The sequence below is a fragment of the Meles meles genome, chromosome 4 (assembly GCF_922984935.1).
Source record: "Meles meles chromosome 4, mMelMel3.1 paternal haplotype, whole genome shotgun sequence".
Classification (NCBI taxonomy): Eukaryota; Metazoa; Chordata; class Mammalia; order Carnivora; family Mustelidae; genus Meles; species Meles meles.
The window spans coordinates 76,045,149-76,059,494 of NC_060069.1; the positions used below are offsets into that span (position 1 = coordinate 76,045,149).

The 14,346-nt window shown below is 40.2% G+C and overlaps 1 protein-coding gene across 1 annotated transcript; it reads right to left on the reverse strand.

Annotated features, from left to right (window-relative positions):
* Positions 1 to 1,055: 1,055 nt before the first annotated feature.
* OTOL1 (otolin 1) lies at positions 1,056 to 11,594 on the reverse strand. The gene is made up of 4 exons (XM_046001622.1): positions 11,231 to 11,594; positions 6,927 to 7,016; positions 2,587 to 2,658; positions 1,056 to 1,954 (listed from the first exon to the last, which is right to left on the reverse strand). The coding sequence occupies exons 1-4, from the start codon at positions 11,592 to 11,594 to the stop codon at positions 1,056 to 1,058; spliced, it is 1,425 nt and encodes a 474-aa protein (XP_045857578.1).
* Positions 11,595 to 14,346: the final 2,752 nt, after the last annotated feature.

Below are 14,346 nucleotides of genomic sequence, written 5' to 3' on the forward strand. Positions count from 1 at the left end.
TTACCTTTTACCCAACATATAAGTCCATCTAATACAGGTTTGTTTGTTTTTTTGTTTTTTTTAATGGGTAAACCTTTACACCGACTCATTTTAAAGACAGTTTAGCTAGTCTTGAGCATTCTTTCTGTGTATTCTCCCTGAATAAACCTAACATGGGAACAGCTCCATTTTGTTGGAAGGCAATCCTAACAGTTTCTAAACTTTTGAGAGATACCTGCTCATCACGTGTCACTCGTTAGCCTTACACTCACACAGAAAAGAGTTGCACACATTTGTATGAGATATAGAAGATATTTAGTAAGAATACATTTATTAATTACAGATATCAATCATATTTTGTATACAGATATTATCTAAATGGCATGACAAATGCCATTATAATGCTAAATGAAAAAAGCTAGCTATAAAGTTAATAGACATATGCTTCCAAATACATATAAATATATTCTTTTAAAAAGGTGATGTCTTTTTTTTTTTAATATTTTATTTATTTGACAGAGAGAAATCACAACTAGGCAGAGAGGCAGGCAGAGAGAGAGGAGGAAGCAGGCTCCCCGCGGAGCAGAGAGCCTGATGTGGGGCTCGATCCCAGGACCCTGGGATCATGACCCGAGCCGAAGGCAGAGGCTTTAACCCACTGAGCCACCCAGGTGCCCCTAAAAAGGTGATGTCTTAAGGGGCGCTTGGGTGGCTCAGTCAGTTAAACATCCAACTTGATTTCCACTCAGGTCATGATCTCAGGGTCGTGAGATCAATTCCCACCCAGGGCTCTGGGCTGAGTATGGAATCTGCTTAAGATTCTTCCTCTCTCCCTCTCCCTCTGCCCCTTCCCCATTCTCCTTCTCTTGCTATCTAAAATTTTTTTTAATTTTTAAAAAAAGGTGTTGTCTTAAAATACTCGTAGTAATTGACTCTACATGATACAATTTTTTCTTACATTTTTGCATTTTTTATAATTATGAAAAAAGTAATAAAAGTTATTCTTTTTAATTGCGTTACCTTATGTTGCCTGATTTATTCCACTGGACCCAAACTACAGTGTCCAAGACACAAGTTTATGGTGAAATTCCAGAATTTTCCTCTGGGTACAAAAGGAACCCAGTAAAAATGCTGTCATCCTCGGGGCTGACATATACACCATTCCAATCTTTTGAAACTTCCAACCAAACTTGGTCCCCTGCACTTAATTTCAGGATGATGAGGAGAGAGGCCTGGTCTATTTCATGACCATAGAGCGTTTCTCGGGACTTGAACCGCTTCTTATTCCAGGCCACCAGACTGATGCGAGCAGGTCGGCCCCTCACAGTGACATGATAGGAAAAAACATATGCCCCAGGAATACTACAGTTAAATTTGCCAGTGATGGGGCTGTAATTCCCTTGGTCATTATAGAGAACCTTGTCAAACTTGATAGGGATGTTGGGAGGAGGGAAAGGCTTGGATAAGGCAGCACTGAAAGCTGACCGCATAGCTCTGGCCACCTCCCCCTTAGAGCCTTTGAGGCCCCGGGATCCCTTCTTGCCAATAGATCCCCGGACCCCTTTGCTCCCAAGCTCACCTTTTGGGCCCGCGGGTCCCACAGGACCAGGCGGACCTAACTCTCCCTTTTCTCCTTTAACCCCTGGATCCCCTGGGGCCCCAGGCAGGCCATCTGGGCCGCCTTTACCTTCTGTTCCAGTATCTCCTTTGCTACCTTTTTCTCCTTTCAGACCCTCCTCACCTTTTTCTCCTTTTCCTCCCCTCTCCCCAGACTCTCCGCAGTAGCCCTTCTCCCCCATCTCGCCCTTCTCCCCCTTGGCCCCAGGCTCTCCGTTCAAGCCTGGTGAGCCCACAGCCCCCTGGTCTCCTTTATCTCCTTGGGTACCATTTGCACACGTGTCCCCCTTGGAGCCTTTTTGTCCTTTCACTCCCTCTGGTCCAATGTTTCCTCTATCCCCTTTAGGACCAAGGCCACCTGAAACGGAAAATTAAAACAATGTGTAAGGATCACGTATGCTATAAACAGAACACTATCGTCACGGAGCTCACGGAAAAGAAAGGAAACCTCGTGACTGGTACTGGAAACCTGGCTCTTGTCCCAGCCACGACTGTGGCGTTCAGATCACACTGCTCTCTCATGCGGGAAAGAATTAATGCTACCAAGAAGCCAGAGCCTACATTTAGATCCTATAAGTCTAGTTCTATTTTCCTTTTACTTTTAAGACAATAAAGAGTTTAGAACTATAGTGGTCCATTATAGTCCATTACACTTAGCATTTTGGCCTCACCCAAGTATTCTCCTAAATCTCCATTATATCCCTCCAAACCCAAAATCTTCCCAGCAAAGAAACTGAAACCCACAAAGATTCAGGGATCTTTTTTTCCCAAGGACAGCTAGATTGAGGAAATGAGTTCAGATGCTTATATCTAGTCTCCAAACTTCCAGACCAGTACTTGCAATCAGTACACTGAATTATTAGAATTATTAGAATAACAGCAATTTCATATGCCATCTTACCTCCCGATAACTTTAAGCACAAACAGGAAGGAAGTTAGGAGCTATGCTGTGCATGGGACTGTACACGATAGACACAGTTTATGCTCTACCTGGTTCTCCAGGTTTTCCTGGGTATCCTGGAACTCCACTTGTTCCTGGGTCCCCACGTGCTCCCTTTAGTCCTGAAATGATACCAAGATTACCTTTCCTCTATCTATAGTAGCTATGATGTAACATCCATTTCCCAACCATGTCACATTCCACTGCTTCCCTTACCCAAAGGCATAAAGGGAAAACAACATAGAAAAATAACATATTGAGCATCATTAGAAATAATTTGTTCTAATTGATGGTAAACCATTTAAATGAGGACAGTGCCAATCTCTTCAAACAGAACTCAGCTTTTCCACACACACACACCCCACACACATTCCCATAGCTCTTGAAATTTCTATTAAATTCATGACAATTTGCCTTGTGTTATTTATGTATATGTTTCTGATTTTCCTCTAATGAATTCTCGATGACACTGAAAATGTCCCCTTCTTTATATTCTCCACAATCCCTAAAAAGAGTGTCACCACCATGTAAGTTTAAACACAGAGCAAAACATTCTGCAGTTAGCTGAAACTAATCATATCAAAAACCCTTCCAGGAAAGTAAATATAAATACAGTAATAAACATAAAATCTTTGACATAGAGTGTAAGTGAGAAACCAATTTTCATTTTGCTTGGAAAATGTTTCATACACACTTTGGACAAATCATAAAACTGTGAGAATTCATGTTCGAAAAGAAATCTAAAGATGCAGATTTTTAGATATTTGCCAGAATACCACAAAGTGGATTTTCATATTGGGTCTGGCTAAAGACCCATCCTGTTAGAGTATAGCTACACTACATGTATTTTAATTATAAATAATAGTAGTAATAATAATAGCTAACTCTTATTGAGCGTTTCCTTTTTGACAGGTAATGTTCCAAGCTCTTAACATGATTTTTTAAAATTTAATCCAGCCTTTTAAATTCAAAATTAATTCTTATTTGATATTAATGCAGCCTCTTGTATAACAGGGAGGTTCATGTAACAGAGCACCTGTCATTAATTGGAATATTTTTCACTTACAAAAGTTTGTAGCATCTCCAAGGTAGAACAGATTTTTTTATAGATTTTATTTATTTATTTGTCATATAAAGAGAGAGAAACAGACAGACAAACGGAGAGGGCACAAGCAGGGGGAGCAGCAGGCAGAGGAAGAAGCAAACTTCCCACTGAGTAAGGAGCCCAATGTGGGAGTCAATCCCAGGACCTTGGGGGTCATGACCCGAGCCAAAGGCAGACACTTAACCAAACTGAGCCACCTAGGCATCCCGTGCAGATATTTTTAATTTTATTTTTTTTATTTGTTTATTTACAGCATAATAGTGTTCATTGTTTTAGCATCACACCCAGTGCTCCATGCAGTACGTGCCCTCCCTATTTCCCACCACCTGGTTCCTTAACCTCCCACCCCTCCGCCCCTTCAAAACCCTCTGGTTGTTTTTCAGAGTCCATAGTCTCTCATGGCTCATCTCCCCTTCCAGTTTCCCTCAACTCCCTCTCCTCTCCATCTCCCCATGTCCTCCATGTTATTTGTTATGCTCCACAAATAAGTGAGACCATATGATACTTGACTCTCTCTGCCTGACTTATTTCGCTCAGCATAATCTCTTCCAGTCCCATCCATGTTGCTACAAAAGTTGGGTATTCATCCTTTCTGATGGAGGCATAATACTCCATTGTGTATATGTACCACATCTTCCTTATCCATTCGTCCGTTGAAGGGTATCTTGGTTCTTTCCACAGTTTGGCGACCGTAGCCATTGCTGCTATAAACATTGGGGTACAGATGGCCCTTCTTTTCACTACATCTGTATCTTTGGGGTAAATCCCCAGCAGGGCAATTGCAGGGTCATAGGGAAGCTCTATTCTTAATTTCTTCAGGAATCTCCACACTGTTCTCCAAAGTGGCTGCACTAACTTGCATTCCCACCAACAGTGGAAGAGGGTTCCCCTTTCTCCACATCCTCTCCAACACACGTTGTTTCCTGTCTTGCTAATTTTCGTCATTCTAACCGGTGTCAGGTGGTATCTCAATGTTGTTTTAATTTGAATCTCCCTGATGGCTAGTGATGATGAACATTTTTTCATGTGTCTGATAGCCATTTGTATGTCTTCGTTGGAGAAGAGTCTGTTCATATCTTCTGCCCATTTTTTGATATGATTATCTGTTTTGTGTGTGTTGCGTTTGAGGAGTTCTTTATAGATCCTGGATATCAACCTTTTGTCTGTACTGTCATTTGCAAATATCTTCTCCCATTCCGTGGGTTGCCTTTTTGTTTTGTTGACTGTTTCCTTGCGTGCAGATATTTTTATCACAGAAAAAAACAACTATGAAAGTTTACAAATTTGCATAGAGTCGAACATGTCTGCATATAACATTGGTTGGCATCAATTTTGCCAACCATGTTATTTATGATAGAACTAACTTTTTTCATTTCATTTTTGCTAAGAAAAAGAAATCCAAAGTCAAATTACGGGTCATAAGAAGAGACTCACCCAGATTTCACAAGACCGACAGAGAAATTCCACCATAAGCTGCTCAGCAGTTTTTTGAGTAGCTAACCTCCTCCCATTACCATTCCACATAAAATTGAAAATTTGGAAATTAACCCACAGACCATCAGGAAACTGTCTGGGTTCCTTTGGAGAGAACCCAACTCCGAACAGAAGTGAGGGACCAGTTCTATTCCCCATCCTTGCCAATACTCATATGCCAACCATCACTGTACAGTTACTCCTGGTTCTCAAGTTCACTTAAGGAATTTAGCTGCTTACACTGGATATACTTAATCAGGTTGTGGCTAACCAGAATTCCAGTCATTCAACTCATTTATTTCTCTAACTTTCAATCTTAACCAAGAGTCCAAGCTAAGTCTGGAAGTAAAAGGAAAGTAAAGTTAGCACTTTATAGAGATTGACTGAATGAATTTCTACTTTTGATCTTTCATCAAAGCATATTCTTAAGAAACTTATCTTGTGGTACTTCCCTGTTTTTTTCTTCTACTTCCAGAAGTCTAGCTTCCAAAATGTATGAATCACTGGGGAGGTTCATCACTCATCTTTATTTCACAGAGTTTTCTGCTAACATAATTCAGCCACAAAAGGATTAAATGTTTCTGAGAATGAAAATCGCGTAACTGACAAGTGTGAAGTACCTCTCTCACCTTAGCATCTTTTTGGAGTAATTACTTCACTGAATGTTCTACCAGAAACGAGTTAGACAGTTCCTGAGCCATGTGGAGGGTGATGTATAGATGATATTAGGTCTTTCGACATGTGACACGGAGGCTAAAACATTTAACTTGATGGATAGATGGTATTTTTACAGGCTGGCAGTAATCACTGAGGAATTTCTAAATGTCCCAGTGAATCTGTAACCTTCCCTCAACATCTTGAAGCACTTAGAGAACCAGGGATTTCCCAGGGCAGGACACCCTCCTGGCTGATACATCTTCAGAATTAGAGAACTTCTGAGCTGGAAAAATCTATGAAAGCACACATAACCACAAATCTTCTTTGATAGCAAATAGGGTATAAATAAATATCCAGTCTTATTCCGCTTGTTTCCAGAGAAGGTAAAGTGACTGGTTCAAGGTCATTGATACAAATTTGATGTCTTTCATTTTAATTCAGTGCTCTTCCCACCATAGGCATTGCCCAGATTTGAGTGAGCCAAAGGCCATGTCCTATTCTCCTTAGCAGAGATGCTACCCATCTAAACAGAATATTCTATAGGATTACCTACTCTAGTTAGTTCTATCTAATACAAAATTAATTTGTGTCATAAGGAAGAGAACACTCAGTAGAATGTAAGAAAGGACACTCCCCTCAGAGACTATGTCCTGTGGCTCCCAGTCACTAGGTCAGCTGTGTGGCCAGTGAGAGACAGAAAAGATGTGTGACAGCCTCTGTGTGTACAGGAGGAGGGAAATGGAGAGAAAAAGAGAAATGTTACCAGGAAAGTATAAAATTTTTCAATGGGCTATTTAGAAAGTTAACATTTTTATATCAAATATAACTTACAACATGTTTTATCAAATTATTACATGTTTAAAAACTGTTCCACCTAAGGGACATCTGGGTGGCTCAGCTGGTTAAAGGTTTGCCTTTGGCTCAGGTCATGATCCCAGGGTCCTGGGATCCTGCTCAAATGGGAGTCAGCTTCTCCCTCTCCCTCTGCCCCTCCCCCCTGCTCATGCTTTCTCGCTCTCTCTCTAATAAACAAATAATCTTTTTAAAAAATTGTTCCACCTGCAAGAATATGGCATTTACTTAGCAAGTTGCTCTCCTGAAAAATGATGCAGAACACAGCTTGAGTTTTGGCATGAAATCAATATAATTACTTACCCTTCTCTCCTTTCTGGCCTTTTGGACCTTGGGGTCCAACAACTCCTGGTGGCCCTGGGATCCCCAAATCACCAGCCTCTCCCTTAAGACCTGGAAATGAGATTTAAAAACCATTAGGATTTTTTTAAAAATCTCTTTTGAAATACATTACTTCTGAAAAAAAAATTTAAGCAACCATTTTATTGAGACCAATGACTGTCAGTGTCCTAATAATAAAATATGGGTAACAGTAAACTACTACATAATTCTCAGGACAATATTTTTGCCTGATTTGTAATTTTGTACTACCTGGATAGATAAATTGAGTCCATTAGTACTTGTCACTAGATTCGTGGCAGCAATCAAGTGATTCAGGAAAGCAGCACAGTATCGAACAACAAGAACAAAATGATTATCTGGCTCTTCACCTGATGTGGACCACACTTTCAAATTGGAAGTAAAACCACAATACCTAGCATTTTTGGTTTTCCCATTAGCTCACTTTTGCAATTCTTCAGAATCTACTGCTGAGACTCCTACACACCAGCTCCTGCCAGCGTCAGCCCTCAACATCCCAGCATCCTTTCCCCCATAGAGCTGAAATAAACATTGAAAAACCACTGTAGTTAGTGATGTGAAGGAAAATAGGAAGGCCCTAGTATAGATCGTGGTAAGAGAACCTAATTTATGGGAGCAGAGGAGACATCCCTGAGAAAATGGCAATAAGCTAAGATCCACTCAATAAATTAGGATTTTCTGAGGCAAAAAAAAAAAAAAAAGAGTATTTCAGGAAAAACAAGGTGGAAAAGACCATGGAGTTTTTTAGAAACTGAAAGAATAGCAGAGTAGGTAGAGCTAATGATTGGATGAAGGAGGCTAAGAGGGAGGCAAGGGTCAGATGGTGCAGGGCTCAAACGTCACTGGGTGCCCTGTCTCGTCCAGGCAGTGCGGGTCCTGCCACTTACCTCAGCCACACAGGGACCCTGAATCTAGGATAATTACACTTCCCGCATGCCCAGACCTGTTCGAGCCATCGGAATTCTCTCACAACCCCTGACTGGAGTCATTTATGGCCAGGTTCATTGGAAGTTAGCCAGAGAGATAAGTGAGCTCAATGAGATTGTACTATTTCATCTTAACTTCCCCTTAATTTTTGTAACTAGGCTGATGGAATGGAGAAAATTATATTCAACAGAATTTTTCTTTGAAAAAAAAACACTATGTTTGTTTGGAAGAAAGTGCTTATAATAGAGGTTAAAGCCAAAGGCAAACTCAAATAACCAAAGGTGGTGATTAAGTTCTGTCTAGAAAAAAAAAGGAGAGCAGAGAGGAAAGGCATGGAGAAGGAACAGACAGTGTGGACAGAAGCAAGGAAGATGGCCAGTTGCGGTCCACTGTGCAATGTCTCCCTTCCTCATGAGCCCCAAATACCCATTGTGGTTATACTATTCAAGGAAACGATAAAGGGCAGTGACCAGGTTGCCACAGGGAGCACACAGAAACTACATGGGAGGGCACAAGAGGCAGCGAGGCTCCCCCATCCATCTAGGCGACACATACATGTGGGCGAGATGGGTATAAGTACTATAAGGCTAGACATAATGGGAAGAGCAGGGACTTGATGGTACACAAACCAAATATGACTCCACGTTCTGCATTTAGAGGCAGTATAACCTCCAGAATTACCTAAAACTCTTGGAAATGTGATTACATCATCCATTGAAATATAATAATATTTTTAACAGCTTATATGAAGATTAGACATGGTAAAAAGTGTTTAATAGTTCTTGGCACATAGTAGGAAACTATAATTACAACTACTAAATGAGGGAAGCTGGAGATAAAACTTCATGTGGAATCTTACCTTTGCTAACTATTAGTTATATTTGTACACTTTAAGGCATTTTCATTCAGAAACTATAAAATTGGGCTTGTCACTTTTTTTTAAATTTTTTTATTTATTTCTTATTTTTTTATAAACATATAATGTATTTTTATCCCCAGGGGTACAGGTCTGTGAATCGCCAGGTTTATACACTTCACAGCACTCACCATAGCACATACCCTCCCCAATGTCCATAACCCCCCTCCCCCTCTCCCAACCCCACCTCCCCCCAGCAACCCCCAGTTTATTTTGTGAGATTAAGAGTCATTTATGGTTTGTCTCCCTCCCAATCCCATCTTGTTTCATTTACTCTTCTCCTATCCCCCTACCCCCCCATGTTGCTTCTCCATGTCCTCATATCAGGGAGATCATATGATAGTTGTCTTTCTCCGATTGACTTATTTCACTAAGCATGATACGCTCTAGTTCCATCCACGTCGTCCCAAATGGCAAGATTTCATTTCTTTTGATGGCTGCATAGTATTCCATTGTGTATATATACCACCTCTTCTTTATTCATTCATCTGTTGATGGACATCTAGGTTCTTTCCATAGTTTGGCTATTGTAGACATTGCTGCTATAAACATTTGGGTGCACATTAGGCTTGTGACTTTTAAAGTCCACATTTAGTATCCACATTACAGTGGATAACGTAAATGTCATGTGTGCAATGTGTTTGTGTGCATGTGTGTGTGTGTGTGTGTGTGGCCAAGAACTGAAAGATAATGAAGAAAAATTAAAATAGTTGTGTTTGAGTTGGTTCATTTTCATTTTCAAGTTTGATTAATGTCCCTCTTATGCTAGATTTCTAGTTTTTTAACAAAATGGTATTTTTGAAACACTGGAAAAGCTAGAACAAATGTCTATGAATCTCAGAAACAAGACCTTCTTGGGCTGACTATTTTCCAAGATAAGAAAAGACTCCTACTACAACTAACTGGAAAAAGAAACACAGTTTTTTGAGCATTTATCCTATCCCAAGTACCGCACTAAACCTCTCTTGATGACCCCATGAAGTTGGTTTTATTCTTATCCCATTTTACTACTTTGAAAACTGAAACGGAGGTAATGAAGCTTCCCCAAGGCTGGACCGTGAGAGACAAGACATTCTGAGCTCCCAAACACCACGCTCTGTGCAGAACCAGTCAGACTGAAATATATGAGCACCCCAGGCAGGTAAAGAATTTGACACGTCTCCAAAATATTTGTCCTATGTATTTAAAGGAGAGGCTGAGCTCTGAGAACAGCACAGCTCATCCACCACTGGGTAAAACCAAAGCTCCTATGTGACAGACCCACGGCCTTAGAAGACAGTTTAGCAGCCAGCTGTGTTCACGTGACCATGCCGCTGGGGTTCTTCACCGCCCATGCAGCTCACCAGCCAGAGATGATAGAAAAGAGAAATTTGGGTAAATGTAATTTTCTCAGTATCACTGCATTTCCAATAATGTTTCTGCAACCCAGAAATCTCCGTGCCCTGACCACTGCCCAGCAACTGTACCCTTTCATTCCAGCTCTGCATGAAAATGATCACATTTCCCAAAAGGTTCCTGTTATAAGACAAAATGAATGAAAAGCTTAACGAGAACAAACAATTCCTGATTTTATAACTTGAAGTTCTTCAGGCAAGACACAGCAAATATATCTACATGGTCTTTTTCCAGGAGATAGCAAATTTCAAATTGACATTTTGATCTCAGTTTTACCTGATTTCTCTGCTATATGACATGTAAAAGCTGAAATGTATTACAGTAAAATCCAGCAGGTGTATCATGTGTATATTAAAGGTATCTGGAATTTTGAAATATGTTACCATGATCTTCAATGGAGAAAACTGTGGGACAAGGATACGGTGCTGCCTGGGAATTTCAAAGAAGAGCAAACTGAATCCTGCTCCTTATTCTCCACCTCACAGACATGCCATTTCTAATCTGAACTACAAAAAGCACTCCAGAAACCCATCAGGCAGCACACACTCTAACAGAATTTTCACTTACCCTTTTTACATCAGCCATTAATAAAAAGACTACACAGGAAACATGTAATTTGAAGAACCACATGCAAGTGCTGGGTTTGGGAGCCCAGTTTCTGCTCTAACCAGCACTGTCCAATAGAACTTTGTGCAATGACAGAAATCTGTGTATCTGTCCAGCACAATACAGTAGTCATTGGCCCATGCAGCTACTGAACATTTGAAATGTGGTTAGTATGACTGAGGAACTGAATATTTAATATTAATCTTTATGTTTATTTTTATTCATAGCCACACGTGTGGCTTACAGGCAGCACAGCACCCATTTGCATTTATCCCCATGTTACTCCTAGGCTTGTCACCATTTGCAGGACAATGTAGAAACCCTCCTGGCAATTCTGCCCCCAATCCACCTCAATTCCAAGGATACCCAGGTAACAAATACGGCTTTGGGTATGTTCAAGTACCTGGCTTTCCAGTCTCTCCAGGTTCTCCTTTTGGCCCTGGTACAAAGGAACAACAATCACAGCAGTTCAAAAAGATATCAGCCGGGTCAAGAGTGAAGTTTTCAAAGGGGAAGAGAGTGGCAGCATCGAAGGCAGACTCTAGGGCTGGGGGGCTGGGGGTTGCTTCTACCATTTCAGCTGCTTCCACGAAAGGAATTTCCTTTTCTTCTGGAGCTGGGCCACTGGACGGCTTGAGACCCTTCGGCATCTCTTTTCCCTCAGATTTCTTCGTAAATTTAGTATGTGGGGTGGTCTTTGCTACTGTGTCCATACCAGTAATCGCCAAAATAATTATAATGGCACAAAGCCAAGAAAACATCCACATATTTGAGGCTGGAAAAAAAGATATAATGGCAATATAGATACCTATTACATGAGATCCCAATGTAATTAAGAAGTGATATAAATATGTAAGAAGGAAATATAGGTTCATATATGAACTATAAGAATAAACAGTATGATAATATTGAATGATATTTTAATGTATTTTAATGCAAATATATGCTTGAATCACAACAGGATATTTTATTTACTTAAAGTATTCATTATAAGGAACATTTTGTTTCAATTATCTTTTCTGGTTGTTTTCCTAGTGTTACATGTTCTGAAATATTGTTCTCAATCATTCAAATTATCTTGCCAACTAGCAAACATGATCTATAATAACTGCAACATGACTTAATAGCTTATACACCCTGTGGAAAACAAATATGTATAATTTCCTGACTGACCTCACTCAGATTTATAGGAATCAAATACATTTGTATTAGAAGGAGATGAAAAAGATTGAGCTGAGTAGTTTATTCCAGCAAACTCAATTATTTCAAGAAAAAATACTGGTGAAAGAGTCCTTAAATCTACTAGGGCTAATGGTCCTGTTGTGAGAGCAATTTTTTAGAATCTATTGTAACAAATGGAGGGAGAGAGAGAATAAAAAAATCATAAACGTGGGGCACCTGGGTGGCTCAGTGGTTTAAGCCGCTGCCTTCGGCTCAGGTCATGATTTCAGGGTCCTGGGATCGAGTCCTGCATCGGGCTCTCTGCTCAGCAGGGAGCCTGCTTCCCTGTCACTCTCTCTGCCTGCCTCTCTGCCTACTTGTGATCTCTCTCTGTCAAATAAATAAATAAAAAAAAAATCATAAACGTGAATATATGCTATGTCCTTAGATTCTTCACATGTCATTTAACTCTCCAATTCTTTGCTTTATAATTTGAGGAGTTTTTCTGAAAAGTCACATCTATCCTTGTATTATTTTAATGGGGCAAAGAGTGACTATTCTTATTAAGGCTTTTATTAAACAGCGTGATATGATATAAAGTTTCCAATGAAGTAAAATTGTGAAGTTCTTAGTGGTGTGATGCCCAGCAACTCACAACAGTCAAGAGCCTGCTAACAGATGGCCAAGGATTAGAAATACATGCTTTCTGGATGGAAAAGGGAGGGGTATGAGGGTAAAGAGAATGGAAATAAGGACAGTGATAACATCTAGTATTTATAGAGCTCCTACTGTGAGTGGGTGCCTTACATTCATCAGTTCTCAAAACAGCTCTGCCACGTAGAAGACATACCATTGATCGCCTTCACGGATAAGGACACAGAGACCAAGAGGTTAAATGCCTCACTCAAGATCACACAATCAGGAAGCTGTGAATTCAGAACTGAAATCCAGGTCTGTTTAACTTCAAAGCCTCAACCCTTTCCCACAAATCACATGGCATTTGTAACGATGAGATTTAAGAACAATAAATCCGGGGCGCCTGGGTGGCTCAGTGGGTTAAAGCCTCTGCCTTCGGCTCAGGTCATGATCCCAGGGTCCTGGGATCGAGCCCCACATCGGGCTCTCTGCTCCGCTGAGAGCCTGCTTCCTCCTCTCTCTCTGCCTGCCTCTCTGCCTAGTTGTGATTTCTCTCTGTCAAATAAATAAAAATTATTTTAAAAAAAAGAACAATAAATCCAAGCATAGAATCAATGGAAGAGCGAGAGAGGAGACAGAATAATTCAGAACAGATGAGAATGGACAATGATAGGATGCTACATTTCTAAAATCTTACAAAAACCCAAAAATGTTAACTTTCCTTCATGTTGTCTTTGCTACCATATTCATCTACTCAACCAGTATTTACTGAATATCAACAAAGTCACAAGCACTGAGAAATCAAACATAAGCCATGGTCTCTTGTCCTCAGGGAGTGTACAGTCTACCAGGAAAGATGAAAAACAATAAAAGCAGAGAGGAAAGTATGAAGGGCAAATGATCATACTGCATTTCCCCAAATATAGATCCCACGCTCCTTTCTTCCCCCAGACCCTGAAAGAGTGAGCACATAAACCATGGTTACCAAGCATCTCTAAAAGAAAAAAAAAAGAAAGAAAGAAAAGAAAAGAATGGACCACTTTCTTATAGCAATCTCAAAATCTCAAAATAGAATAAAGACCTAAATGTCAGACCTGAAACCATAAAAATCCTAGAGGAGAACACAAGTAGCAATTTTTTTGACACTGGCCATAGCAACTTCTTTCTAATATGCCTCTTGAGGCAAAGGAAACAAAAGCAAAAATAAACTATTAAGACTACATCAAAATAAAAACTTCTGCCTGATGAAGGAAACAATCAACAGAACTAAAAGCCAACCTACAGAATGGGAGAAGATATTTGCAGGTGATATATTTGACAAAGCATTAGTATACAAAATATACAGTATACAAACACCCCCCAAAAAAACAAATAATCCAGTTAAAAATGGGCAGAAGACTAGAATAGACATTTTTCCAAAGAAAGCATACAGAGAGCCAACAGACCAAAGATGTTCAATATCACTCATCATCAGGGAAATGCAAATCAAAACTACAACATGACACAACATCACACCTGTCAGAATGGCTAAAATTAACAACACAAGAAACAGCAAGTGCTGGCAAGGATGTGGAGAAAAGGAAACACTCTTGCACTGTTGCTGGGAATGTAAACTGGTGCAGCCACTCTGGAGAACAGTATGGAGGTTCCTCAAAAAGTTAAGAATGGAACTACCTGGGGCGCCTGGGTGGCTCAGTGGGTAAAGCCTCTGCCTTTGACTCA

Bases quoted from the DNA above. Each gene is read 5' to 3' on its own strand.
- OTOL1 (XM_046001622.1), bottom strand. From the start codon at position 11,594: ATGTGGATGTTTTCTTGGCTTTGTGCCATTATAATTATTTTGGCGATT. The intron at 7,017-11,230 runs GTACTTGAACAT...TCTCATTTCCAG, and splicing joins TGGAGAGACTGGAAAGCCAG to GTCTTAAGGGAGAGGCTGGT. The intron at 2,659-6,926 runs GTAAGTAATTAT...GTATCATTTCAG, and splicing joins AGGCCAGAAAGGAGAGAAGG to GACTAAAGGGAGCACGTGGG.